Here is a 26,548-nt window from a genome sequence, read left to right on the forward strand (position 1 = left end):
TATTTTATTAAGCCCCACTCAGCCAAAATTGGTTTCATATCCACTGAATTCACACATTGAAGGGCATTATTCACCTAATTAATTCCTAACCTCCCCCTTACCAAACCTTACCAACAAACCAAACCGACCATTGTAAATGCCGTACGAACATCTTACCTAATCCATAAACCCATCATTGAACACCGTGCCCTTCAACTCAAGAAAAGATTGCCGTTACATCATCAAACCAAATACATCTACTAAATTAAATGAAACAAAATATGCCGTTACAGCTTCTTTCACTCTATCACTGTTGCGCGTGACACCACTTTCCAACCAAAAGGCAAACTCCATTGAACATATCACATTCTGTCGCACACTGATTGGAAGTGCCTTATACGCCCCGTATATGAGATTCGCTATATTTCACAGAATCGTGTCTCATGCAGCCTCTTTAATCATGTTCGCAACTACTTGTACCTATGACATCTATTCGCCCTTAAAACCTGAGTTAATGACTTCCGAGTCCCAAAGTACAATCTGAAATCCCATATTAGGCTTAAATTAATGTAATAATAACACTGGCTTTTGAGTTAGTTGCAAAAATAAATAAATAAAGTCCTTAGATTTTAACTTTCTTTTTTCCTTTTAAAAATAGTTTTAAATTGCACTATTGATAATTGCTCTTTATTATCAAATTTGGAAATTAAATGACATTTTGGTATAAATGAGAATGATATAAGTAGAAGGATTTTGTTAATGTGTGCCCTAAGGTCACACAATAATTTTCATTTTTGGAAAATTTTTTTTCGGGAATTGAAAAAGTATTGATAACTTTTTTAATTTTTGAGAAAATATTTCCAAAAATAGATAGTTTAATATGTGCCCTCACACATTAATAGGACCCTAAGTAGAATGAGAAAATTTAAGTACAGTACCTTAGGTGCTGTTCTTTAGGTTTCTTTTTTAAAATTTAACCATGTGATTACTTAACTAAAAAATACACTTTCATTCTATGTGCAAATATCCACATGGCAGAATCTTAAAAAAGGAATTTAAAGAATAGCACCTAAGTACTGTACCTAAGTCTTGCCCTAAGTAGAAATTAAACTTAAAATGTTTTATCAATTAAGTTAACTGTAATTAGTCAATTATTATTTATAACTCTTAAACTTTATATATCAAATTGACCCATAAAATAATATTTTATTATTTTTTTAGTGGAAAAATTATGTAACTATCATGTGATCAATAAAACAAATCAATTGGTGAATTTTCTTAATAAGGTCATGTGGTGATCACATTATTTTTCTATTCATAAGGGGTAACTAAAATATATTTTAGGAGTCAATTTGATTAATATAAATACCTAGAGAGTTATAAAAAATGAATTGAAGTGTTGGTTTGGCATAACCTATTTCTTTATCTTATAGCTTTTATGTACAAAATTATAAAACAACTCGTATTCCTCACTTATTTTTTTTATTTAAGCATAAGTATATTTAGTACACTTTTGGAAAAAATAGAATAAAATGAAAAAGAAAAGGTTAATTCCAGTAGGGAAGCGCGGATGTCAAATCAAAATAAATTCCAGAAGAATGCCACCTCTTAAATCCGCCTTTATATTTAGCCCACAGCTAGTTTCCAATTTCCAATTCCCCATCTTCATTTTTCAACCTCGAGTCCACACAACACCACACTCACCGAAACAAAGATATTCACTCATTCCCACTTGTCCTAGACTTCACACAAAAAATATATGTATTTTCGCCCCCAAACAGAAGCGAAACTTCCAGGAATTTAATAAGACTTCATGAGATAAGAACTAACAAAAAGTTATAAAAAAAAGAAAAAAAAAGAAAACCAGCGCCGCCAATAGTGATTCGCCACGATTAAGGTTCTGGCGACACACCATGGCTATAGCGGATCACCGCCACCACCACCACCACAAATCACAGTCTGACACGAAGCTGTTCAGGCTCTGTCCGTTTTGGCAGTCGGGCAATACGTCGTCGTCTTCATCTTCCACACAGAATCTTACTCATAGTAACATCGGGAGTCTGAGCGGCCGACACGTGGAGGGGCCGTCCAATCCAAAGCCGCCACCCAAAACGGTGTCGTCCGTTGCTCGATCGCTACTCCCACCTCGCCGAAGGCTCCGCCTTGACCCTTCCAGCAACCTCTACTTCCCAAGTACGTCGTCGTTTTACTCCACCTTCTTGACTTTTGTTGTTTTGTCAATTTTGACTTTTTTTCAAAAACAAAAAAATAAAAAAGTTACTTGCAAAATTGGGTTTTGAATTTTTTTAGTTTTCAAAATTGTGAATCTCGATGAATTTCTCGTTGTCTGATTGTGTTTGGTATTGTATTTTTGTGAAGATGAGCCTGGTAAACAGGTTAAGAGCGCGATCAGATTGAAGAACACCAGTAGGTCCCATGTGGCGTTTAAGGTATTGGTTTCTTTTTATTTTGGCTTATCTATTTTTTAATGTTGTTTCGTGTGATTCACTACATTGGTGTTGATAGTTTGTAGTATTTTAGATTTTATGTACTTTAAATACTGATTGGCCGAGTTTTGGAGAGGTATTATAATCATATAATGTGTCAGCCGACCTGATTCGTCTTTTGTGAATCCTTAGCGGATTTCAAAATCTTGGGACTAAGGCTTGGTTGTTGTTGTTATTGTTTTACAGTCATATAATGTATTTTGATGTGGTGCGGCATCCCAAGATGTCCGTGGTGTTATGAATGGAGCATTTTAGACCTGTAGTTTTAGTTCTATGAGGTTTGAAATAATTTTCAATACTTGGCACTTAAAATAACTTTAAGTGAGCCATCTAATTAATGGTTTTGTTTGTCTTGCTTTAGTTTCAAACTACGGCACCGAAGAGCTGTTATATGCGTCCTCCTGGTGGTATCCTTGCTCCTGGAGAGAGCATTATTGCAACAGGTATTATTCTTGAGCTCTGGAGTTTGGAATTTCACTTTTGTATTGGTAGGGAAACTGGGGTTGGATAGGGATTATAATTATATTCTATATATGTTTCTGTTTTAATGTTTGTATTGCACTTGCCCATATATTATCTAACTTCCACTCTTTCTTGTGAATTTGATTGTGCAGTGTTCAAATTTGTGGAGCATGTTGAGAACAATGAAAAGCAATTGGACTTGAAGAGCAAGATTAAGTTCAAGATCATGAGTCTGAAGGTCAAAGGAGGAATAGATTATGTACCTGAGCTGGTATGTTAAATGGCTTCTGGTTGCAATAACGCTGATGTGTCTACTATTATGTGGTAAAAACATACTTTTTGGTATTGACAGATGAGAAAGAAAATAAAATAAGGAACTAAAATGTAAAATTATGTGTTATTGTTGAAAAACAGAGTAATCTTTATGGCTTCAGTAAAACTTACGTTGGAGTATCGTAATAGGTTTACTAAATTATTAGCTTATCTAAATTTCTCTTTCAAAATTAAGAGAGATTACTAATTTTGGGAGAGATTACTATTCTAAACAAACAACTTATTTGATATAGGCAACTGGATTTAGCCATAAATTTCTCTTACAAGAATTGGGGAGATAATATGCTTATTTATGTTGCTTAAGCGAGATATTTATATTTAAATATTCATTGTTGCAAAATCTTTGCATATTAGCACATATCATTAATAAAAAGATCATCGATCACAGAATTGGATTGTGGAGTCCTGGAATTATTTCTCCAAATACTTATGGACAGGAAATATGTAGTGCTAGAGAGTTTTCAGACATTGCCAAAGGAACCAAGTCAAAAGTGATACTTAATTTTTTTTTTTTTTTTTAATGTTAATTGTGCTCATGATATAAAAAAGAAATCCATATATAAGAAATATAGCTACTAAAAAAAATAGTATTAAAGATTATTTCTGCTGTGCCATATGTTCTACATGGATGCAACTGCTAACAAGTTTCCTATAATTTGTCTATATTTTAATGCCCCGTTTTGGATTCTCCTTTGTGCACAATGTTTATTGCTTTTCTGTCTTTGGAATTCTACCTCATGGCATGTTTAAATTCTTCAGATTTAGATATAAATGTAGTAGTGGTACTAGTCTTTTATTACTGTAGGCAATGCAAAACTAAATATTGTTGTTGGACCGTTTTTTCAAACGGTTTCTTGAACAAAGGATCAAATAACAGTTTGGTCAATTTACATAGTGGGATTTAGCCTCTATTAGCAATTTAAAACCGTGCAACTGAGCTAAACATGATTGCAGTAGTTTTACTTTTATTTATTTATTTATGCTTTCAGGAGATTTTCTGGTGCTAACCTAAGATCTGTCATTTGATTTGACCATTTTTTGCGCAGTTTGAGGAACAAAAGGATGAAGTAACTGTTGAACGAATATTGCGGGTTGTATTTTTAGATGTGGAGCGTCATAGTCCTGTAAGTCAAAGGTTGTTTTGTTAACTACTGTATGTGGTGAACAAGTGTTACATAATGACATTGTTTGTGTGTGTATGTATTTTCAATCTCATCCTAGGCATTGGAAAAACTGAAGCGTCAATTAGCTGAAGCTGAGGCTGCTCTTGAATCACAAACACGCAAGAAACCTCCTGTAGACACAGGACCTCGGGTTGTTGGGGAAGGGCTTGTAATAGATGAATGGGTACAAATTTCGTATCTATTGTCATGTCTATTGTTGCATAAATGCTCATTTGAATTCTCATCTTATTTAACTTGTTTTATCTCTTTTACACTTGTATCTTTCAGAAAGAGCGAAGGGAGAAATACCTGGCTCGACAGCAGGTTGAAGTGGTAGACTCAGCATAATGTGTGATTTGCTCCAGCTGCAAGTGCTTTTGTCGGGACAAAAATGTGGTTATGTTGTATGTTTCACTACAACTCATCTAGTAACTGTTGTGGGAAGATGGATGGACCTCAGTCGGGAAGTCCATGTGGAGGAATATGAGGATCAAGATACCAGATTTTGGACTGAGCCATTGTTCTTGTAGATAATGGATTTTGCTTGTATGAAAATAAATGCATGTAAATTTTTGTGTCTAGAGTGCCTGATTTATGTCAGGCTTTTAGTCTTTGTTTGTTAAGTAGTATTTTACTCCATTCATAAGTATAAGTTCATCGGTTTCCTTGGATGTACTTTAATTTCTTACATGGATCTCTGCCCTTGTGCTTAGGTCATTATTTATAGCCCTTAGTGCAACTGCATTTAGTGCCAACTAATATGACAACGAAGATCAGATTCCATTCCCTTCATTAAGGGGAAAATTATACCATGTAGGGCATGCATGTAGCCTCCCTCTCAGAGTAGGTGAGCCTCACTCAACTGATAAGACAACAAAGATCAATAACTATTTCCTCCATTAAGGGGATAATTATACCTTGTAGGAGATAGTGTACTTTTTCCTATTAAGGGTGTAGCTGCGCAAAAACCGGCCACACTTGTTACCTGAGTGTAAGGACAGCTTTTGTTTCTCCTCAATTCAAGTTGCATCTAGCATTGGTTTAAAAGGTAAACTTATTTTATTATTTAGTTTATTTTTGTTATTGTTTATAGGTCTTATTATATTTTTTAGTACTATTCATGAGTCTTATTGTATTATTTTAATTAACTTTTACCTTTATCTACAGTACTTTCAGTAAAAAGTTTTCAGTTTCAGCAAAATAAGCGTATCTCAAATGTAATCTAAGTATAAGGAAGCTACTCTTGTTTCATAATTCTTGCCATGACTTTGGAATGGTTGATATTGATTGATGGAAAAAAATAGTAAGTTTATGTGAAAATAATTGTCCACCATTCATAGTTGATCACATGATAAAGTAGTTAAGTTGTGACAAAAGTTTTGGCAAGTTATGTGGTTATAGAAGAAATGATTTATCTAATTGGTAGTGAGTTCTTATTTTATAACACTTATATTTTTGGTTATTGATTTTTTTTTTTGGGGGGGGGGGGGGGGGGGGGGAAGAAGAAAAGATAGAATTAAATTAAATAGCAGTCTAATATATATATTGGTATAGTTTTAAAAATCGAAACGGTAAAAAGAATCAAAAAAGAGGCAGTTCTTTATTTTTACCGGTTCTTGATCAATTTTTTCTGTTTTTGACTATTTTTTGCCAATTTTGACTAGACTGGTTTTGGATTTGGTTCCCGATTGAACCTAACCCAGAACCGGTCTTGGAGTAGATAATTATTGGACTTCCCATAGAAACACAATACAAAGATAATGGGCAAATCCAATTTAAATAAGAAGCATCATTTATAGATATTTCCCAAATAGCTAAATCATTATAGGTTTTAGTTAATTCAATTGATAAAGTCTTTTGTCGTTGAATAAGATATATGTAATTCAATTCTTCTTACACTAAAAACCAATTAACATTTTGGCTTGATGATAAAGAGTAATTATTATGAAACAAACACTATAGATTTTAAATACTATTGATTTTTTTAGAAGGTACATTTGTTAGCTTCTAAAAAGAAGTTCAGAACCAAAGAATTAGTGAAGAGAGGGGGATATATTTAGGTAGTAAGAATGGTAAATACTTCTGTAGAATCAATCTCAAGAATGAGGTTATGGTACCCTAAATACCATGCAAATAGAAGAGATAGAGCATCTATAATTACCCAAAATTCAATTGCCTTTGAAACTTCCATCCATATTAAACTTAAATTTCCCCTCGAGGAGGAGAGCAAGAAATCCATTTGATGGTTTTAGGGGTTTTCTAAAGGATATATTATTATTATTATTATTATTATTATTTAATAATTACAATGGGAAAAATGGGGATTTAAATCATAAATATCTCTATTAGAAATACTAAAAGTGTCAACTAGTAGAGTTATAAAACTTTTTTTTGCCATGATAATAGAATTATTAGAGTTTAGTAGGTTGAAAAATGATAAATTGAATGAGTTCATAATTAATTAAAGGGATCTCTTGGTGGAAAATAAATTGGTTACCGGATAGGTATAAAAGCCGAATGGTATATATGAAAATCAAAGGCCAGGGAGGGCTTAACTGCTGAAAATCATGACAAGCAATATTCGAGGGACTTGGATTCAGACCATTGGGTCCAGTGTAATTGGACACTGGACCTAATTCTTATCTATATTTGAGTGGCACCAAGAAAATATATTAGATAGAGAAAAGAAAAGATAGGAATTGGGGAGTTGGGATTGATGCCAAACTAATTGGGACCAATAACATTCCCTCAGGAGATGAAAAGTGGTTTTCTAGAGGACATTTGGGACAATTGTGGGGAAGGGAAGAGGAGAGAGAAAAGATAATAGTTCTAGTTGGAATCACGGTTGTGAACGCACTTCAATGGAAAAAATAAGGATTTCTGCCTTGAATGATGGATTTGGAGGAAGAGGTTGAGGCCTTTTGTTTGGAGAAAGTTAGCATGAGGAAAATATTTGGATTTTAAAAACTGGACTAACATGGAGATGGAATAATCCTTGAGGGTAATAATCCAATTGAGTTGCTACTTGCTGGGGATCTAATTAAGTGTAGTGTGCCCTTTGAGACTCTAGAGGCTTTTTGGGCTGATTATGACAGGGCTAATAGCATTTGCTGAGAAACCTGATGAGGGGCAAGGGATGAACTATGAGAATTGGTTTACCTCTCTCTACAAAAACAAAAACTGCTACATCAATTAGCTCCTGGAAAATGTTCATTCAGCTTTCGTATAAAATAAACTTGCACCTATATATCTCACTTCTGTTGAATCTATTAGTGATTGTGAACTCAGCTCGGACAGCATATAATTAACTATAATGGCATAGTTTTAAATGACTGATTAACTTCGAATAGAACCAAGATTAAACTACCGTCTTGATTCTTACAAAAATGACATATACAGAAACATGGATGACAACATACTTGCCTCATTTCTTGATGTCTAAGGCCATTTCAATTAGGCCTTCCCAATGCATATAAAGGCCAAGAATGAATATAGAAAAGAGTTCACATTTGATCTAAAAGCAATAAAAAGCCAATCAATACAAAATTAACATAGAAATCAAAGTTGCTCACTCACATCTCTCACCCACATAATGCAATACGTGGAAATTCAATTCTAAACCTAAAAAGAAGGATTTTTATATATTAATGGAGCTGTCTCTCTCCATCTCCTATTTATAAAAACCCAGCCAGTAACAAGAAGAAAAACGCAAACTCATAAAAAAGAAAAGAAATCAATACCCTAACAAAGACATCCTGTACATAATAGACTAAATCGTGGCCGCCGCAACTTGATTTATAGTAAACAACAGATGAGCTATCTCAAATGTCATCTGGCAACTGAAAGTTCTGTGAACCAAAAATTAGATGAGAGCTATCTTGAACAAAGATGGTAACGCCACATTTGCTGCCATGGAATCCTTGCCATAGGGGGAAATTAACAGATCCTGTTACTGTCTTCTTGGCAGAGATGTCTTTAACAGTGCAAAGCTTTTCGAGTTTTCTAACGACAAAGTCATTGGATAGAACTCTCCCTTTGTTCTCACCCTTTGGACAGTCAGTCACCAATCCGCTTTCATACAATGCCACCATGACATTGGCACCACGATTGTCCACCTTTGTCCTTAGAGCTCCTGTTAGGGAGACTTGCAAGGAGTCTGATCCAGATCTTTGGAATGTTGCCTGTTCAAATAAAATTTTTCATAGTGATCAAAGTTTCCACTTGAAAAATATCTGCATAGTGATAATAAATCAATTTTCTATCCTAAGCTTCATTTTGTGAATACAATATTCAACTCCTGGTAGGAAAGATTAGCATGAAAAGCTAGACATTTTACCATATGCTCGCAGTGATTTTAAATCTTCATGTTGATAATGATATGACATATTTGCCAATAGATTTACTATATTTGACATTGAATTCTGTAATCGTGTTCAAGTAGATTGAGTAGATGAAAATTTGTACTAAATTTTGCTCTTATTTTCAATTATAGATTAACAGGTGGCTTTCCCCAACTCTCATTAGGTAAGAAAGTCACTTTCCAACTTTGGTGTTGTGTAACCACCATGATGGTCGAGTGTCCACATTTCTTTCAAGATCTACAACAAAAGTGAAATACTACTTTTAGTCGAAAATTGACGGTGTACAGGTACAGGTATATAGATGCTAGTGACCCACAAACCCCACCGGCCTACCGAAAATTGCACACCACACAAACGCGTATGCCACAGCTGTAAAATTCACTTGTTCGGCAAGTCTTCAATCTACTTTTGTTTTTTTCTTTTTTAACAGTACCCTAGAATTTGAACCTAACTAAACTCTCTATTATAATTTTTCTTTATTACAAGGCCAACATATATTTATTTTTGGTGCAGAAGGGATTTGATTCCAAATTCCAAATTTCTTGTTCCTTAGCAATAAACTTTACTTAATGCTAATTGGAATTGACCTTAGCATCTAATATGTTGTCTTTGTCATAGAACCCAATTTGATCAAACTTCTGATTTACATTTTTTTAATCTATATTTTAAGTACTATAATATTATTTATGACTCACTAATCATTCATGTTCTACTCGTCAACTAACTATTTTAGAAATCAATAATGACGAATAAGAAGTAAGAGCATATATGAGTATATAGGCACAAATCCAAAACAAATAAAAATAAAATAAAGGTTAAGACTTCTATTCAATATTTTGTGTATTCGACGGTCAAATATGTGACCATTTTTAGATGCGTGTTGTGTTGCACAAGGACACTTGATGCATGTCAAACTAAAAAAATAGTAACATATGGAGAAACAAATATACTTACTTATCACATTAAAAAAAAAAAAAAAAACCAATTGTACAAGCAGAAATGATTGTGATGAATAATGCAAGTTCTTGTTTTGGATTTAGCCATTTTTAGACCACCTATAGGCTATAACAACTCATTCGCATGCAGTAAAATTAAAAAAAAAAAAAAAAATCACATAATAAATAATACATGCAATTATTCATATTATTCTTTTTTATGTAACAAAAAAAAAAAATCTTGCAATTGCTAAAATTCTTGCCACATATATATACACAACATAATAGTAATCTAATCTGAATCAACAAAATAGAAAGAGAGGAATGAATATATACTAACCTGGAATGTAGGAGCAGGGAATCTTGGTGCCTCTTTAATGGCAGCTAACAAAGCATTCTCATCATTGCCAACACATTGAGCCCTACCCTGCACCACAACCTGAGGTGTAAACATGGTGTCGAGCTTGAGACTCTCAACATAAGCCTTTTGCCTCACAGTCGATTGGCTCGACCCATATGGGTCTTTCCAACCCATGTAGTCCCAATAATCCACGTGAAAGCCCAACAACACAACGGGCGGTAAGTCCAGCCCATCAAAGTCCCCTCTGCCTAACCTCGACACCAAAACCTCAGCTTCAGGTGAAGTGGCACAGCCCTGAGACGAGAACAGCTCCACCAGCACCGCCCCACCCCGTCGTTGCTCCTCCGCCGACACGTCGACAGTCACGTTGTTACGTTCCGCCGAAGACGACGACGACGACGACGCCGGCTTCGTTTTACTGCTCCCGGTTTTGCCAAAACAGGCGAGGAAACGACGTGACATTTTGTGTACTACGTCGACGTCGTTTCGTCGCGCCTTATTTTGATAAATGGAAATGGAGAAAGTTAGAGAGAGTGTGTGTAAAGCGGAGAGGTTTGTGTATTGTGATAATGGGACTATGATCAGAAAAAGATGGGATCAGAGGTTGGGAGAGAAAGGTGGCAAAGAATAAGCTATTGCAATGGTAGGTTTAAAGTTTAAGGCTTTGAATATTTCTATTTGTTAGGTTGCTGTTTGTTTTTTTATTTTTGTTTACTGTTTTTGGTCATTTGGTTTTTAGTGTGTTGAGGACAGGTGTTGTGGTTTGGTTGGAAAGTTGGCGTGTTGCGTTGCCGACACGGATGTGTCGGTACCACGTTGTTTGTCAGGGGTGGGTTGGATGACAGTGAGAGGGAAAATCAAGTGCCACCACCACATTTTACCTGGAAGAGGCGGTGGACTCGTCAGGATGTCATGACAAGGACTTCGAAGTTATAAAATAATAATAAAAATTTGAAGAAATGTTTAGGGACAACGTTGGAATCATAATTTGAACGTGATCTATATTCTAATGAATGGAACAAAAAATATAAAAATAAATTGGAAAGTTCTTATGAAACTGATTGTCCCTTATTTCAAGAGATCAATTCAATAACAATAATGCTATATCACAATAAAACTCATAAATTGTTCACGTAATAAGTTGTGTACTAATTATTTTTACTCCATTGCTTATAATTTGCCTTGTAAGCAATTCAGCAAAAAAAAAAAAAAAAAAAAAAAAAAAAAAAAAAATTGCCATGTGAGCAAATTGTAATAAAAGTTATGAATTTTATTGTGGTTTTAGCATTATGATTCAATAAAGTAATGCTATAGTTATAAACTATTTTACAATATTCTTACAAACTGTTGTTGTGATTAACTTCTTATTGATTCTTATTTAAGCATACCAATAACATCATTTTTTTATTTACAATAATTACTTATCACATCAGTAGTTTGTAAAAAAATTAGTATATTTAGCATTATTCTTCAATAAATTATAGCAAAAGTTGTGGTAACGAGGAGTTGTTTGGTAACGTTATTCTAGTAACATTATTTGTATTTTTTGAAAATATATGTGGATGAAAAATGTATAAAAATACATGTAATATTGTTTAAAAACTGAAAATATGTATTTAAACTCCTATACCAAACTACCCCGAAATGGCAGAGAGAACTGAATTTTGAATCTGGATTTAACAGAGGGATAGTTAGATACAACCGTCTGGCCACGTTTTATGTTTAAGATCGTTTTGATAGTATGGTGAGTGCTGACGTGAAAGCAAATCATTTGGCCAAGTTCATGTTGTTTCAAGATACCAACGGGGTTAATATCAGGTGAATTGAGCCTAATGATATTTTGCTATGCCTTAAGCATATGGAAATGCGGAGCCTAGATTGAAGGGAGAAGCGGAATATTTATGTAGTAATATTTTTAATCAATTAAAAAATTTTTGAAAAAAGTTACCTAAAACAAAAGAAAAGAAAGAAAGTTCCGGGCACTATTAAAATAAAGTTACCAAAGAGGTTGCCAGGTTGGTACGTACACGTTACAAACTTACAACATCTACCATAGTTTAGTGCATGGTTCTTAATAATTACAATTTACAACTATTTTTGGCCTGTATATGTCACATTGATAGCGATGATTCTAGAATTGTAAAAAACATCCATTACATGAACAATTCATGAACAATTAAGTTTTCTTACATATATAATTAGGAAAAAAGAGTTTTATACATAGTTTTGGTTAAGCCATGAACCACCAGACCCAGAAAATAGATATTTCAAAGAACATTGCATAATGCATATTGATGCGACTGACGAACTCAACTTCCATGGACGATGTCATCGTTACCAACGAGGTCATCCCCTAAGAGGAATTGAACAAATGTCCACATTATTGATGGAGGTAGCAAAGCCATTCAATACGGGTAACAATACCTCAAGCGGTTACAAAGACAGCACATGGACCGTTGGAAGCCCATTGAAGTTCGCATTATTGAGCACAAGGCGTTACCAAGAGAGGCATTAAAGCCACAATAACTGCCGCAACGGCTAGGGGCTATAGAAACATATATAAGGCCTTCACAAGCACCAGCATAAGGTACAAAGACACACCTAGAAATACTTATTGTTGTTCTACTACTTTGCTTTATTTTTTCCCAATAGCTTCCTTGTACTGACTTTGGCATCGGAGACGTTGTAGCAGGCACCACACTAGTGACCACTCTGAGGGAGCTACCTTACCATTTCTATAGTTGCAGAGACGAGGGCTTGCCTCCATTTGGATGCACTTACTTCGACTGACGAATTTGCACTTTATCAGTTTGGCGCCGTCTATGGGGATGACATTTTCGTACTCAGATTTGAAAACGTAGTTTCCATCAACTTCTATATTCAGATGGAGTCCAACCAAGATTCTCCAGCCTTAACTCCGCAAGTCTAGGCTCTAGCAGCCACTGTTGAAGAGCTCACCAGACAGAACCAAGAAATGAGGCTACAGATTTAGTAGGAGGAGAATCAGTTTAGGGCCAATCAAGAGGACGAAGGGGATAGCCGTAAAAGGAGTGGCCGTCGAGGGCCGGTTACCCCAGATGAACAAAAATTGGATCTTCTCCGGGAGATGAGAAAGGAGATGGACGAGCTAAGGAATGCCATTAAAGAAAAAACAGATCGAAGCTTGGATAGAATGGTCAGGGCAACAAATTCGCCCTTCACCGCGACAGTCTTGGAATATCCTGTGCCGTTGAAGTTTCGCTTGCCTCAGCTTGAGCTGTTTGACAGACTTAAAGACCCTTAGGACCACCTCAACACCTTCAAGACGACACTAGGCCTTCAACAGCTTCCTGACAAAATATTGTGTCATTCCTTCCTCACCACTCTCAAAGGAGTTGTTAGGGAGTGGTTCACAAAGTTACTAACATCATCCATCGACAGCTTTGAGCAGTTGAGCAATGCCTTTTTGCGTTACTTCGTTGGAGGACAACGCCCGAAGAGGCCAACAGACCATTTACTCACCATTAGACAAGAAGAGAAAGAAACCCTAGGGTCGTACGTGAAACGCTTTACTCAGGAGACCCTGGAGGTGGACGAAGCTAATGACAAGGTGCAACTGATGACCTTTAAAGCGGGGTTGAAGTCCAGAGTATTCTTGGTTTCACTCGTGAATAATCCTCCTAAGATGATGGCGGAGATGCTCATGAAGGCATAGAAGTACATGAACACTGAGGATGTGTTAACCGTCATAAAGGATGTGGAAAAGCCGGGGGACAAGGGAAGGAAAGATGACGATCGTAGAGGACAAAAAAGGGAGCGTCCAGATTGTCGGACTAATGACAAAGGTAGAAGGAAAGATGAGAAAACTCCTAGAACGGTAAAATTCACTCCTTTAGTTATTCCTGTTGATAAAATTTTGACGCAGATTAAGGATGAGCACTACTTCAAATAGCCAAGGCCATTACATTCATCCCTTAACGTCTGTAACAAGAAGAAGTACTGCCAGTTTCACAAGGATCATGGCCACTATACAAAAGATTGTCGGGACCTAAAGGAGCAGATAGAGGAGTTGATACGGAAAGGAAAACTGTAAAAGTATGTAAAGAAGGGGGAGTTTAGCAGGTTTAAGGACGGTAACAAAACCCAGTGTGAGTCCTCGCCTAGAAACGAGGATCACATGTCCCAGCCTCTGTAGAATGTGATTGGGGAGATAAAGACGATCGTAGGAGAGCCATTCACAGGTGGGTCATTCAGATCCCTCAGGAAAGCACGTTAGAGGCAGGTGAACAGTGTCCATATGATACTCTCGTTTAAGCAGAAACAGACGAACCAGGACATGTCTTTCAACGAGGAAGATGCTAGGGGTGTGAAGCAGCCTCATAACGACCCCTTAGTCATAATGCTCACAATAAAAGGATTTAATACCAAGAGAATCCTCGTGGATAATGGTAGCTCCGCAGACATCATCTGCCTTCTTGCTTTCAATAGTTGAAGTTAGATCCAGGAAGACTGCGCCCATTTGATTCCCCCTTTGTTAGTTTCAGTGGAGACAGAGTATATCCCAAGGGCATAGTGACATTGACAGTAACAGTGGGGACCTACCTGAGGCAATTAACTCGTCAATTAGACTTTTTGGTGGTAAACTGCCCCTCATTTTACAATGTGATTATTGGGAGGTCCATGCTCAACTGACGGAAGTCAGTCACGTCCACCTATTGCCTAAAGGTAAAGTTCCTAACTGAGAACGGTGTTGGTGAGATAAAAGGAGATCAAGTCCTAGCCAGAGAGTGCTACCAGGCCGTGTTGGCTGCAAAGGAGAACCATACATGGATGATCGAGGAGAAAGAAGAAGATAAAGTGGAAGCCCTAGAGACTGTAGAATTGGTCGAAGGAGAGGCAACCAAGACGAAAAGAATAGGGACGACATTAAGTCCCGAGATGAGAACAAGCCTCGTCCAGTTCCTTAAAGAAAACCTGGACGTCGTCGCGTGGAGTCACGAGGACATGCCAGACATATCTCCAAAAGTCATTCAGCATAAGCTGAACATGGACCTGGAGAGAAAGCCCGTCCAGCAAAGATGACAAGTCTTTGCCCCAAAGTGGAATTAAGCAATTACAGACGAGGTTAACAAACTATTATCAACAGACTTTATTCAAGAGGTTTACTATCCTAATTGGCTCACAAACATCGTCCTAGTGAAGAAAGCAAATGGGAAATGGAGAATGTGCGTGGACTTCACGGACCTGAACAAAACTTGCTCGAAAGATATTTTCTCTCTACCAAGGATAGACCGGCTAGTGGATTCTACAGCCGGGCATAAGTTACTGACATTCATGGATGCTTTCTTAGGATACAACCAAATAAAAATGGCTGAAGAAGATCAGGAGAAAACTGTTTTCATCACAAGTCAAGGGCTCTATTGCTATAAGGTAATGCCTTTTAGACTGAAGAATGCAGGACCAACTTACCAGAGGTTAGTGAACAAAATGTTCAGTAAGCAAATTGGCAGGAATATGGAGGTATATGTCGATGACATGCTTGTCAAGAGTAAAGAAGAACTTGCCCATCTGGACGACCTAAAAGAGACATTTGGCACCCTCAGACAATGCCAGATGAAGTTGAATCCTGGCAAGTGTGCCTTTGGTGTAGCCTCGGGGAAATTCTTGGGATTCATGGTGTCCCAAAGGGGAATAGAAGCAAACTCGGAGAAGGTGCAGGCCATACTCAACATGACATTGCCCAAGACTGTCAAAAAGTCCAGAAGCTTATAGGAAGGATTACAGCTCTCAATAGGTTCGTCTCTAGAGCAACGGACTAATGCTTGCCCTTCTTCAAGACATTGAAGCAGGCTTTTGCCTGGATTGACGAATGTGAGGCAGCGTTTCAAGAACTTAAATGTACATGAGTAATCCATCCCTTTTGAGTCCATCCAAGGAAAGGGAAAACTTATATTTGTATTTGGCGGTATCAGCTACGGCTGTGAGCGCAACCCTCATTCGAGAAGAGGATAACAAACAACTCCTAGTTTACTACGTCAGTCAAGCTTTCTAAGGTACTGAAGCTAAGTATCCAAGGATTGAAAAGATTGCATTCGCGTTAATAGTAGCCTCGCGCAAACTGCGACCATATTTTCAGGCGAACCCTATCCTGGTGATGATGGATCGACCCATCAAGAAGTCCATGAACAACCCTGAAGCAGCAGGGAGAATGGTCCAATGGGCGATCGAACTTAGACAGTTCGACATTGAGTACCACCCCAGGACAGCCATTAAGGCACAAGCCTTAGTAGATTTCATCGCTGAGTTCACCCTCCCAAACAAGAACGGCCTCACCAACGAGACAGAATGGTGGAAGATACAGACCGAAGGTTCGTTAGCCTAAAGAAGAGGGGGGGGGGGGAGTAGGGGTTGTCATAACCACCCCTGACAGAGAAATTCTTAGATATGGAGTTCAACTGCAATTCCTGGCCACCAATAATGAGGCCAAGTACGAAGGAATATTGACGGGGTTAAGATTCAGGAAAGCACTAAGAGCAAAAAACCTGCTTATCCAGAGTGATTCTAAGCTGGTAATAGGGCAGATTTAGGAGGAATATGAAGCAAATGAGGAAAGAATGCAGAAATACCTCAGACTAACGAAGCATCTGATCCAAGAATTTGATAGAGTAGAATTCATGCAGATCCCCAGAAGCCAGAACATGGTAGCAGATGAAGTTGCGAAACTAGCATCGTTAGAAGAAGGATCAATCAGCTCAAGCTTGGAGATGGAAGTCCAGAAACGGCCTAGCATCAAAGAATTCTCCACATTTGCAATCTAGAACACGGGTAGTTGGATGTCACCGATCATATCCTTTCTCCAGGATGTACATCTCCCACAAGACGCCAAGGAAGCCAGGAAGGTCAGGAAGAGGGCCGCCAAATTCACGATCCTGAATGATACACTGTACAAAAGAGACTTTTCCATGCCTTACCTGAAGTGCGTAGACGAAGAGGAAGCCAAGTATATTCTAGAAGAGGAAGGGGTTTGTGAAGATCATGCAGGCCCCAAATCCCTAGTAAGTAAAGTTGTCAGAATGGGTTGCTTCTAGCCCACGATGTAAATAGATGCAAGGGAGCTTGTCAGGAAGTGCGACAAGTGCCAGAGGTTTGGCAATGTACAACGCCTTTCAGCTGAGAGATTGACGACGATATCCTCCCCCTGGCCATTTGCATAATGGGGAATCGACATCGTTGGCCCATTGCCTCAAGGTAAAGGATAGGTAAAATTCCTTCTAGTTGCCATTGATTACTTTACAAAATGGGTTGAAGCAGAGGTATTAGCAACCATTACCAAAGCAAGAATCTAGGGTTTCGTGTGGAAGAATATAATTTGTAGGTTCGGGATTCCATGGACAATCATAACAAATAATGGGTGGTAGTTCGACAGCCAACGCTTCGGGGATTTCTGTTCAAATTTAGGGATCAAGAACCAGTTCTCATCCTCGGGGCATCCATAAGCAAATGGATAGACAAAGGTGACTAATTGGACGCTACTTAAGATTATCAAAGCCAGATTGGATGACACAAAGGGGCCTGGCCAGAAGAATTACCCAATGTCTTGTGGGCTTACAAGACTATGGCAAGGACGCCAATGGGAGAAACCCCCTTTCAGACTCATTTATGGCACCGAAACAGTAATCCCGATCGAGATAGGAGCAACCAGCATTAGGCGAAAGATGTTCCAAGAGGAGGGTAATGACAACTAGTTAAGGGTCAACTTGGATTCTCTAGATAAGGTTAGAGAAAAAGCTTCTCACAAGATGACGAAGTACTAGCAGAAGATGGCTGAGTACTACAACATGAGGGTGAAGCTCAAACAACTTGACATAGGAGACCTCGTCCTATGCAAAGTCACCCTAGCAACCAAAAACCCTGCCCAAGGGAAACTCTACCCCATATGGAAGGGACCCTATTGGGTTGTCCATTACTCTAGACAAGGCAGCTATCACCTGAAGACCATAGATGGATTGAGACTCCCACAACCATGGAACATCGAGCATTTGAAGAAGTACCACCAATAAATGTAACTGACAAATGTATTCATTCTTGAAAGCAATAAAAGAATTATTCAGCTAATGTGTCAGTGCAAGCAGGTCTAGTCATTTGAAACTCGCAAGGAAACAAAAAAAATGGCTAAGTAACAAGATTTCACTTAGGCTAATGTAAGTTACTGATGAAGCCAAAAGATGACAAGATCCCTTAAGAGGGTGTAAGTCATGAAAAAAAAATGGCTAAGTAACAAGATTCCGCCTAGACAGATGTAAGTTACTAACGAAGCCAAAAGATGACAAGATCCCTTAAGAGGGTGTAAGTCATGAAAAAAAAAAAGGCTAAGTAACAAGATTCTGCCTGGACGGATGTAAGTTACAAACAAAGCCAAAAGATGACAAGATCCCTTAAAAGGGTGTAAGTCATGAAAAGAAAAAAAATAATGACTAAGTAACAAAATTCCGCCTAGACAGATGTAAGTTGCTAACAAAGCCAAAAGATTCCGTCTAGACGGATGTAAGTTACTAATGAGGCTAATGTACGACAAAATCCACCTAGACAAAAGTAAAGTATTGACGCAGGAAAAGAGTAACGAAAAGTGCACAACAAGAAAAAAAGTGACGAGCAAGAAAGTATGCAATCATGAATATAACTAAAAGCCCAAAAACAATAGGCAGTTACCATTGTTTTAATGTTAAAATTAAAAGCCCATAAATGCTGGGCTAAAAGCATTGTTCTTAAATTAGAAATATTGTTTTGAAAATATAACTAAAAGCCCAAAATACATCGGGTAGCGAAATACATAAAGAAAACAACAAATTGAACATAAGGCAGGGTCAAACGTTAGCTGCAGCATCGTCACCATCTGGAGGAGGCATAGGAGTGTCCCCGGGAGTAGCTTTAGGAGCAGTAGATTGAGTAGCCTCGTTTGTCGCCATCTCTTGATCGACTACTTCCATATCAAGATTCTCGAGGTCTACTCCAGTAGGATGTTTGATCATGTACCGACGGAGAAGCTCGAAGCCTTTGAAGTACCAACTAAGAGCATTAGCATTGGAGAATGCTAATGCCATATGTAAGGTGTATTTGGCATTTTAAGCTCCAAAACGTCTTGCATTAGGGAATACTAAAGGCAAGTATTGCAAATTTTTTTGCAATACTGCTACAATGCAATTCTGTCTTTAGAATTGCACTGTAGCAGTATTGTAAAAATAATAATAATATTTTAAGCTGCTTTTCCCCTGAAATTTCTCTCTCCTCCCTCATTATTTCTGTTCTCTTCTCTCTTTCTCATCTGCTCTCTCCTCTCTTCAAACCCAAACATCCTCCTCCTCCCAACATTAACATCACACATCACAGTGGAGGAAACATTGATTTGGGTTGATCAACGATGGAGGAAATGTTGATCTGGCGGGGGCAGTGGCGGCGGTGTCTGGGTTTTGATCAGGGTTGATATGGTTTTTTTTTTTTTTTTTTTTTTTTTTTTTTTTTTTTTTTTTTTTTTTTTTTCCCTATTGTGATCGGGGTTGATTGGCAATGTCTAAGTTTTTGTTCCGGTGGGATTTTCGTGGTTGATTTGGGTTGATCAATGATGGAGGAAACATTGATCTAGCGGTGGCGGTGTCTGGGTTTTGATCGGGGTTAATCTGGGGTTTTTTTTTTTTTTTTTTTTTTTCCTGTTGTGATCGAGGTTGATAGGGGATGTCTGGGTTTTTGCTCCGGTGGGATTTTGGTGGTTGATTTGGGTTGATCAACGATGGAGGAAACATTAATCTAGTGGCGGCAGTGTTTGGGTTTTGATCGGGGTTGATCTGGGTTTTTTTTTTTTTTTTTTTTTTCCCTGTTGTGATTGGGGTTGATCGGCGGTGTCTGGGTTCATGAGTTCCTCTGCGTTCATCAGTGGTTGCGGGCCTGCTGAAATAGGTTTGGGTTTTCTAATTGTGTAATGTGTATGATGAGAGACTGAAGTAGTTAGGCTGAAGCATTTTGGTGGTGGTGTGGTGATTGATGATGGTGGAGCCGTGGAGGTTATGTTGTGGTGATTGATGATGGTGGAGCCGTAGAGGTGGAGGTGTGGTGTGGTGGTGGTGGTGTGGTGATTGGTGATGGTGGTGTGGTGATTGGTGATGGTGGAGCCGTTGGAATCATGCTAAGTCTGAAAAAAAGTGAGGTTGGAAAGAAATAATAAAGAAAGATTAAAAAATAATATTTTAATAAAAATAGAGTTTTGGGATGTGGGAGGTATTGTAAAATAGTATGTTATAATGATAAAGTGGCTTTCTAGAATGGTAAAATAGAGTAGAATTAGAATTTTCCAATGCTAATGCTCTAAAGAGCACAATATTGTACTCCTTAGTTTGCTGGAAACCCTCGACGGCCTTGGCAGCAATGACCTTCAGCTTCTCCCGAGCGTCTAGGAGTTGTTCATCCTTTTCCAACGTGAGCTGCCTCTTCGCCCTGAGGTCATCTCCTAGAGACTTAACTTTCTCCTTGACAAAGTTGTCCTCGTCCATAGCAGTGATCAAATCCTTCTTCAATTTCGAATTTTATGCCTCTAGAGCCTCCAGCCTAGACATTGATGAGGTAATCTTTTCTTCCTGAGTAAGGTACTTGGAAGTGATATGAAAGCTCTCCCCAAGCACCTGAAAATTGAGACCAATGTTAGAGACAACACAAAAGGAAGAAAAAGGTAAGATCACATTAGTACAATACCTATACAAGCTTGTGGAGATGACGACCCACAACCTCGTTGGCTAACACTCTTGAAAACACCTTCATATCATTGGCAGTAAAAATGTCTTGCGTCTGAGCTTGCACCACCCCGGCATCATCCCAAACGTTAGAAGACCGGGTGTCAACTTTCTCCTTTTGCTTATCCTCGGTCCTTTGCCTTTTACTCCGTTGAGGAGGAATCTCCTCAATTGAAGTGGATGGGGAAGCCGTCCTCACCGATTTGACAGTAGGAGTGGACGGTGTTGCTGTAGTGACGGGAATCCCCTTTTCCATCACTCGCACGCCCTTGGTCCCAAGATTGGATAGCGGCTCATTCTTCTTAACCCTCATCCAGGCATATATTCCCTGGTTAAATTTACTAGTCATTCCTACAAAAGGAGAACACTTAAAAAAAAAAGGGAACAACAAGATCAGCATGGACGAGCCTAACACTTACTATTTTTTTCCTTCAATGTCCAAGTTTTGCAAGACAAAAGCAAATGGTTCAGGACCAAGGCAGTGGAAGGCAAGAGTCCGTGGATCCACCAGATCGTCAAAGTCCTCGATCGTCTTTGCATACTCGATTTCCTTCTTAACACGTCCCTTGTACCTACTTTTGAGCTTAGGTCGTCTCTTAACTGCACAAGACAATAAGCAAAATAGTTAAGTGATGACAAATAAACAAAGAAAATTAAGAAGCTAGGAGGAATAATGACGCACCTAAATTCGGGGTACTCCATCGACGAAGCAGCCTTAGGAGATCACCCCAAACTTCATTAGAGGGAGTCTCCCAATCGTCCCCAAACACAAAAAAGAACCGGGACTTCCAATATCTAAATGATGAGGGTAGATTCCAGACGATCCTAGTCCTCCTCTCCTATGGCACCAGCTCATAATACCCATGTTCCTTAGATGCTTTCAAATGGTATAGGTAGATGAGCTCAGCCACCCTGATCATATCTCCGTCCGTAGCAGCCAACCATATCCCCATACAGCTGACCACTATCCTCCACGAATTAGGCATAAGTTGCCTAAGAGCAATACCAAAGTGGCCCAACAACTCCATGATAAAGGGATGGACGAGGAACCTAAGCCTACAAAGAAAAGCAGCCTCATAGAAGCATACCTCCCCAGGGAAGAAGTGGCAAGCCCGATCTTCCTCGCTAGGTAGACGGACCCTAACCCTATCTGGGAATTGAAATCTGTCCTTAAACCTAGAGACTGTATTGCTATCTAAACCACACACCTCCTCAAGAGCATGGAAAGCCCTAACCTCTCGGGGGGCAAAGACGGTAGTATCCCCTCCACGGGTTTATCACTAGATGATAACCCAGTCTCTAACTTGCTCGACCTCACCTTTAACATCACTCCCCACTCCCTTATCAAACCCTCAAACCAATCAATTGATTGACGAAGCAGCGGTAGTAAGTCGCCCAATACTATACACAAGCCATTACCCTCTAATACGAACTTCTCGAGATGTGGGAAAATACTTAAAGACCCCCCTAAACGGGCGAAAAGGAAAGAGACAGAGGGACAAAGGGCCCTAACCTCAGAGCTACTAAGCATAGGACTCAAAAAAGAAGAAGGGTAAAAATCCCAAAAAGACCAAAAAACACAGAAAAGCCAAAGAAAAATAAGAAATTGCCACAGAGTTATCTACTTAAAGAAAAATAGTGGGAGGAAAGAGGCCATGCCTCAAAAGCGGTGGAGAGAGAGAGCAAAACGCAGAAGGTTCACAACAACAATGGTAGCACAAGGTCAGCAATGGCAACTCGGAAAACACAGAGCAAAAGGGAAAGTGAAAAGTAAGGAAGAAAGAGAAGGAAGGAAGTTTAAAAAGCTAAGCACAGAAAACTGAAAAAACAATAGGAAAACTGAGAGTCACGCGGAATGGAGCATTAAAACCACCCCTTAGGTTGCGCCACGTGGCCATAACACACCCAGCGCCGCCACTGCACATTGAATACGAAGGGGAATCCCAAGAGACAAAATATATAAATAAATAAATAAAAAAAACCTTTCGCCTCTTGGTGATCGCTGCCACATGGACGACCACAGAACCTGAGGGGCAGCTGATGCAACTGATGAACTCAACTTCCATGGACGATGTCATCATTACCAACAAGGTTATCCCCTAAGACGAGCTGATCAGATGTCCACATCATTGACGGAGGTAGCAAAGCCATTCAATACGGGTAATAATACCTTGGGTGGTTACAAAGACAGCTGTATGGACCGTTGGAAGCCCATTGAAGTCCCATTATTGGGCACAAGGCGTTACCAAGAGAGGCATTAAAGTCTTTCTCAAAAAAAGAAAAGAAAAGAGAGGCATTAAAGTCACAATAACTGCCACAATGGCTAGGGGCTGTAGAAACATATATAAGGCCCTCACAAGCACCAGCACAAGGTACAGAGACACACCTAGAAATACTTATTGTTGTTCCACTACATTGCTTTATTTTTTCCAAAGAGCTTCCTTGTACTGACTTTGGTATTAGAGACGTTATGGCAGGCACCACACTGGTGGCCACTCTGAGGGAACTACCTTACCATTTCTACAGTCGCAGAGATGAGGGATTGGCTCCATCTGGACGCACTTACTTCAACTGACGAATTTGCACTTCATCACATGCCAAATAGCAATTAATTATATACAGTGGTAGAGCCAAGATTTTAGTTGAGGGAGGCAAGATTTAAAGTAAATATATTTTAAATTTTTTTTTTTATAAAAAAAATCAATATAAAGTATAAACCATTGTGAGCAACTGTATTTCATTTTCATAAAAAATTATACTAACAAATAATAACCAAAGCAAGAGATTAATTTAAATACATAAAGACATTAAAATCAGTTTTTCCAACATTGCTAAAAGTAAATATTGAAGCCTCTTGGTTTCATGTTGTACTTTTATTATCATCTAGACCTCATTAGAAGTCAAATCTTGCCATGAGGGAAGCTTGTCTATTTGTAGCCTTACTAATTTATGGTGTATTATGTATGTACTATGCAATTGTTTAACTTTTGTAATGCAATGTTTTCTCTATTTGATGCTTCCATTTCCATTTCTTCCTACTTCCCGGTTAGGATAGTTGCTTTTCAACTACCTTTGTATTTGCAACTTTCATAATATAGTGACAATTTAACACATCAAATTATTCATATTTAGGGACTTGAGTCATGTAATCTAATTTTTCATTTTTCCAGCTTTGTTCTTTAATATGGTTGATTGCTGTCTAATCTTGACTAGTGCAGCAATTAATATGCATATATATGGAGTATGGACCCAATAATTATATATCATATTGTTTTTTCTCACTACAAATGCTTTGTTATAGAGCCGCAAACAATTTAAATTTCTTAAAATAAAAAAGGAAAAATTGGGATAAACATCCAAAGTGTTGTGAATAGTGACATGCTAAATCCTAGGAGAAGATAAAAGTTTTTTAAAACAATGGCAAAGTCAATTTTGGTTTAAAAGTGGAATAAAGTGCCCTAAATGCCTCTATGCTGTGTAAATTTTCCACTTTCTTTGGTGTTGGAGTTACTTTCTTGTTTAAGTATCTTTTTTGTTTTTTTTTTTCTTAGGTCAGAGGGGGAAAAGTATTTAAGGGTTTCTATATACTAGTGCTCATTAGCTTTTTTAGAAGGAGTCAGGGGGGCAGTTGCCCCCCTCGAACCCCCTAGCTCTGCCCCTGCCTATATATGTGCTACTACGATAGTTTCAGTGAAGACTAATAAAGCAACCCAAGTATAATGCTGAGTATTCAAGACCAGACCATTTCTAGTGTACCAGAAACAGTGTTGCGGCCATACTTCCCTAGCATCATGCAGCAAAGGGTGACAAAAGGGTGATCTGTCCACAAAGACAAGTAATAATGAATACGGTCTCTAAAATCAGGTCTATCTCTAGCAGCATGTTCGATCATTGCAATTAGAGTAGTCTACAATGATTAAATTCAAGGATAGGAGTGCTTGAGTTAAATGATAGGGCACCAATTCCTAGTCTTTTTCCCAAGACCGCCCATTCCAAATGTGAAAAAGATTGCATTTTCTCTATCATTTCTCTCAGGCTTGAGTGGAGAATATGAGAATGATATGAAATGTTACTTACATAGAATAAAAGAGATAATAGAGAAGATGTTGAAACTTGCGTGATGCATTGTAAGAATAGTTACTTCAGAGCCCGTTTGGATAGAGGGGGGGAAGGAGGGGGAGTAAAGTAGAGTTGACTAAAAATAGACTAATCTTGAGCTAAATCTACTCTACTCTATTCTACTCACCCTCCCTCCCCCTCAATCCAAACGGACCATAAAAGAAAAAGAATCACATTAGAGGCATGAGGTGTCAAGCTATAATTTATGCAACATTCATTGCACATGAATAGAGGTGGCACCAAGTACTAACAAGGGGACCACCCTGATTTTTTTTTTTTTTAATATACCTTAAAAAATTTTGAGTTTTAAATTAATATGGGTCTTTTGATCACCCTAGAAAAAAAAAAAAAAAAAAAAAAAAAAAAAAAAAAAAAAAAAAAAAAAAAAAAAAAAAAAAACTTGACCACCCTAAAAAAAAACCTAAACACCCTTAATAAAAATTGAGCCCATTAAAAATAAAATTCAACCTCTCCAAAATTTTGGTCTGTTGAATGTTGAACAAAAAAATTGCAAGAAATGCAATGTTCACAATATTTTTGTAACAAATCTTAAATAACAATAAAAATTTACCACCTAGGTTTTTATGTGAAAATGTTACAAAATTGTTGTGAACATAACACTTTCCAAAAATTGGCCAAATAAACAAATTAGCCTAAAAGGCCAAATCAAACATTTAATTGTGATTTTTTAAATTGTGCTTTCAAATGGCATATTTAAAAATCACTATTTTTTTGTTATACATAAAAATGTACACTTTTTAAATAGCTAGTTTGTTAGTACTTGCTTTAGTCTTTAGCTGAATTTGTTGGATTTATGTGGTATATTTTTTCAAAAAGATAATGCTTTTTTTTTTATATATATTATATTAGCAACTATTTAGGAAACATGTTAGTAATTGAATGGAAGATCAGTAGCTTAACAAATGTTTGGTTGTGTACATGGAAAAAGATGTAGCTGATAACATTGATAGTGAAAATATTATATCACACAATGATTTCAAAATATGAAAACTTGTTAAAGGAAATTTTAAATCTTTATGTATTTGCGTATGTTTTTATTTTGTGATGTTAATATATTCAAGTTTTATTATTATTAAAATTTTTTAATTAAAGTTTTTTTAATGACCAGCCTGAAAAGAATTTTCGGAGCTGCCACTGCACATGAGCCTACCATAAACTACAATTTTTATTTAGGTATTAATTACAACATGTTACTTTAAATTTTATGAAAACATTAATGAAAACTTTCGTGTCACTTGATTTTATTCATATCATTAATGTACTCATACTCTTAGTTTTTGGCCCCTTTGTTTTTTATATAAATTAGTTGAAGAATAATGTGTTACATGGTTTTGGTAATAAACTTATAAAAAATATAATTTATTTTAGAAATGATAACTATATGTTTGATTATTACATAACCTCATGGTTGCCAATTAATAGCCCGATAGGTAAGTTGTAAATTTTTTTTTTTTGGGTAAACAAAAACTAGCATTAAGGTTGTGCATACCAAGTACAACTAAAACTTTTCAAAAATTTCAAAATTTTGTCCCTAAGTACAAAGGGCATTT

At 37.5% G+C, this 26,548-nt stretch overlaps 2 protein-coding genes across 2 annotated transcripts; one reads left to right on the forward strand and one right to left on the reverse strand.

The window, feature by feature from the left end:
• The first annotated feature begins 1,625 nt into the window (after positions 1–1,625).
• Positions 1,626–5,119, forward strand: LOC126694876 (vesicle-associated protein 4-1-like). Its single transcript, XM_050391399.1, has 7 exons — positions 1,626–2,172; positions 2,359–2,429; positions 2,848–2,929; positions 3,101–3,219; positions 4,328–4,405; positions 4,503–4,628; positions 4,733–5,119. The coding sequence occupies exons 1-7, from the start codon at positions 1,893–1,895 to the stop codon at positions 4,790–4,792; spliced, it is 816 nt and encodes a 271-aa protein (XP_050247356.1). The 5' UTR covers positions 1,626–1,892; the 3' UTR covers positions 4,793–5,119.
• A 2,811-nt stretch (positions 5,120–7,930) lies between these two features.
• On the reverse strand, positions 7,931–10,778 carry LOC126694877 (uncharacterized). Its single transcript, XM_050391400.1, has 2 exons — positions 10,081–10,778; positions 7,931–8,625 (listed from the first exon to the last, which is right to left on the reverse strand). The coding sequence occupies exons 1-2, from the start codon at positions 10,561–10,563 to the stop codon at positions 8,266–8,268; spliced, it is 843 nt and encodes a 280-aa protein (XP_050247357.1). The 5' UTR covers positions 10,564–10,778; the 3' UTR covers positions 7,931–8,265.
• Positions 10,779–26,548: the final 15,770 nt, after the last annotated feature.

The sequence above is a fragment of the Quercus robur genome, chromosome 8, assembly GCF_932294415.1.
Source record: "Quercus robur chromosome 8, dhQueRobu3.1, whole genome shotgun sequence".
NCBI classification, from domain to species: domain Eukaryota; kingdom Viridiplantae; phylum Streptophyta; class Magnoliopsida; order Fagales; family Fagaceae; genus Quercus; species Quercus robur.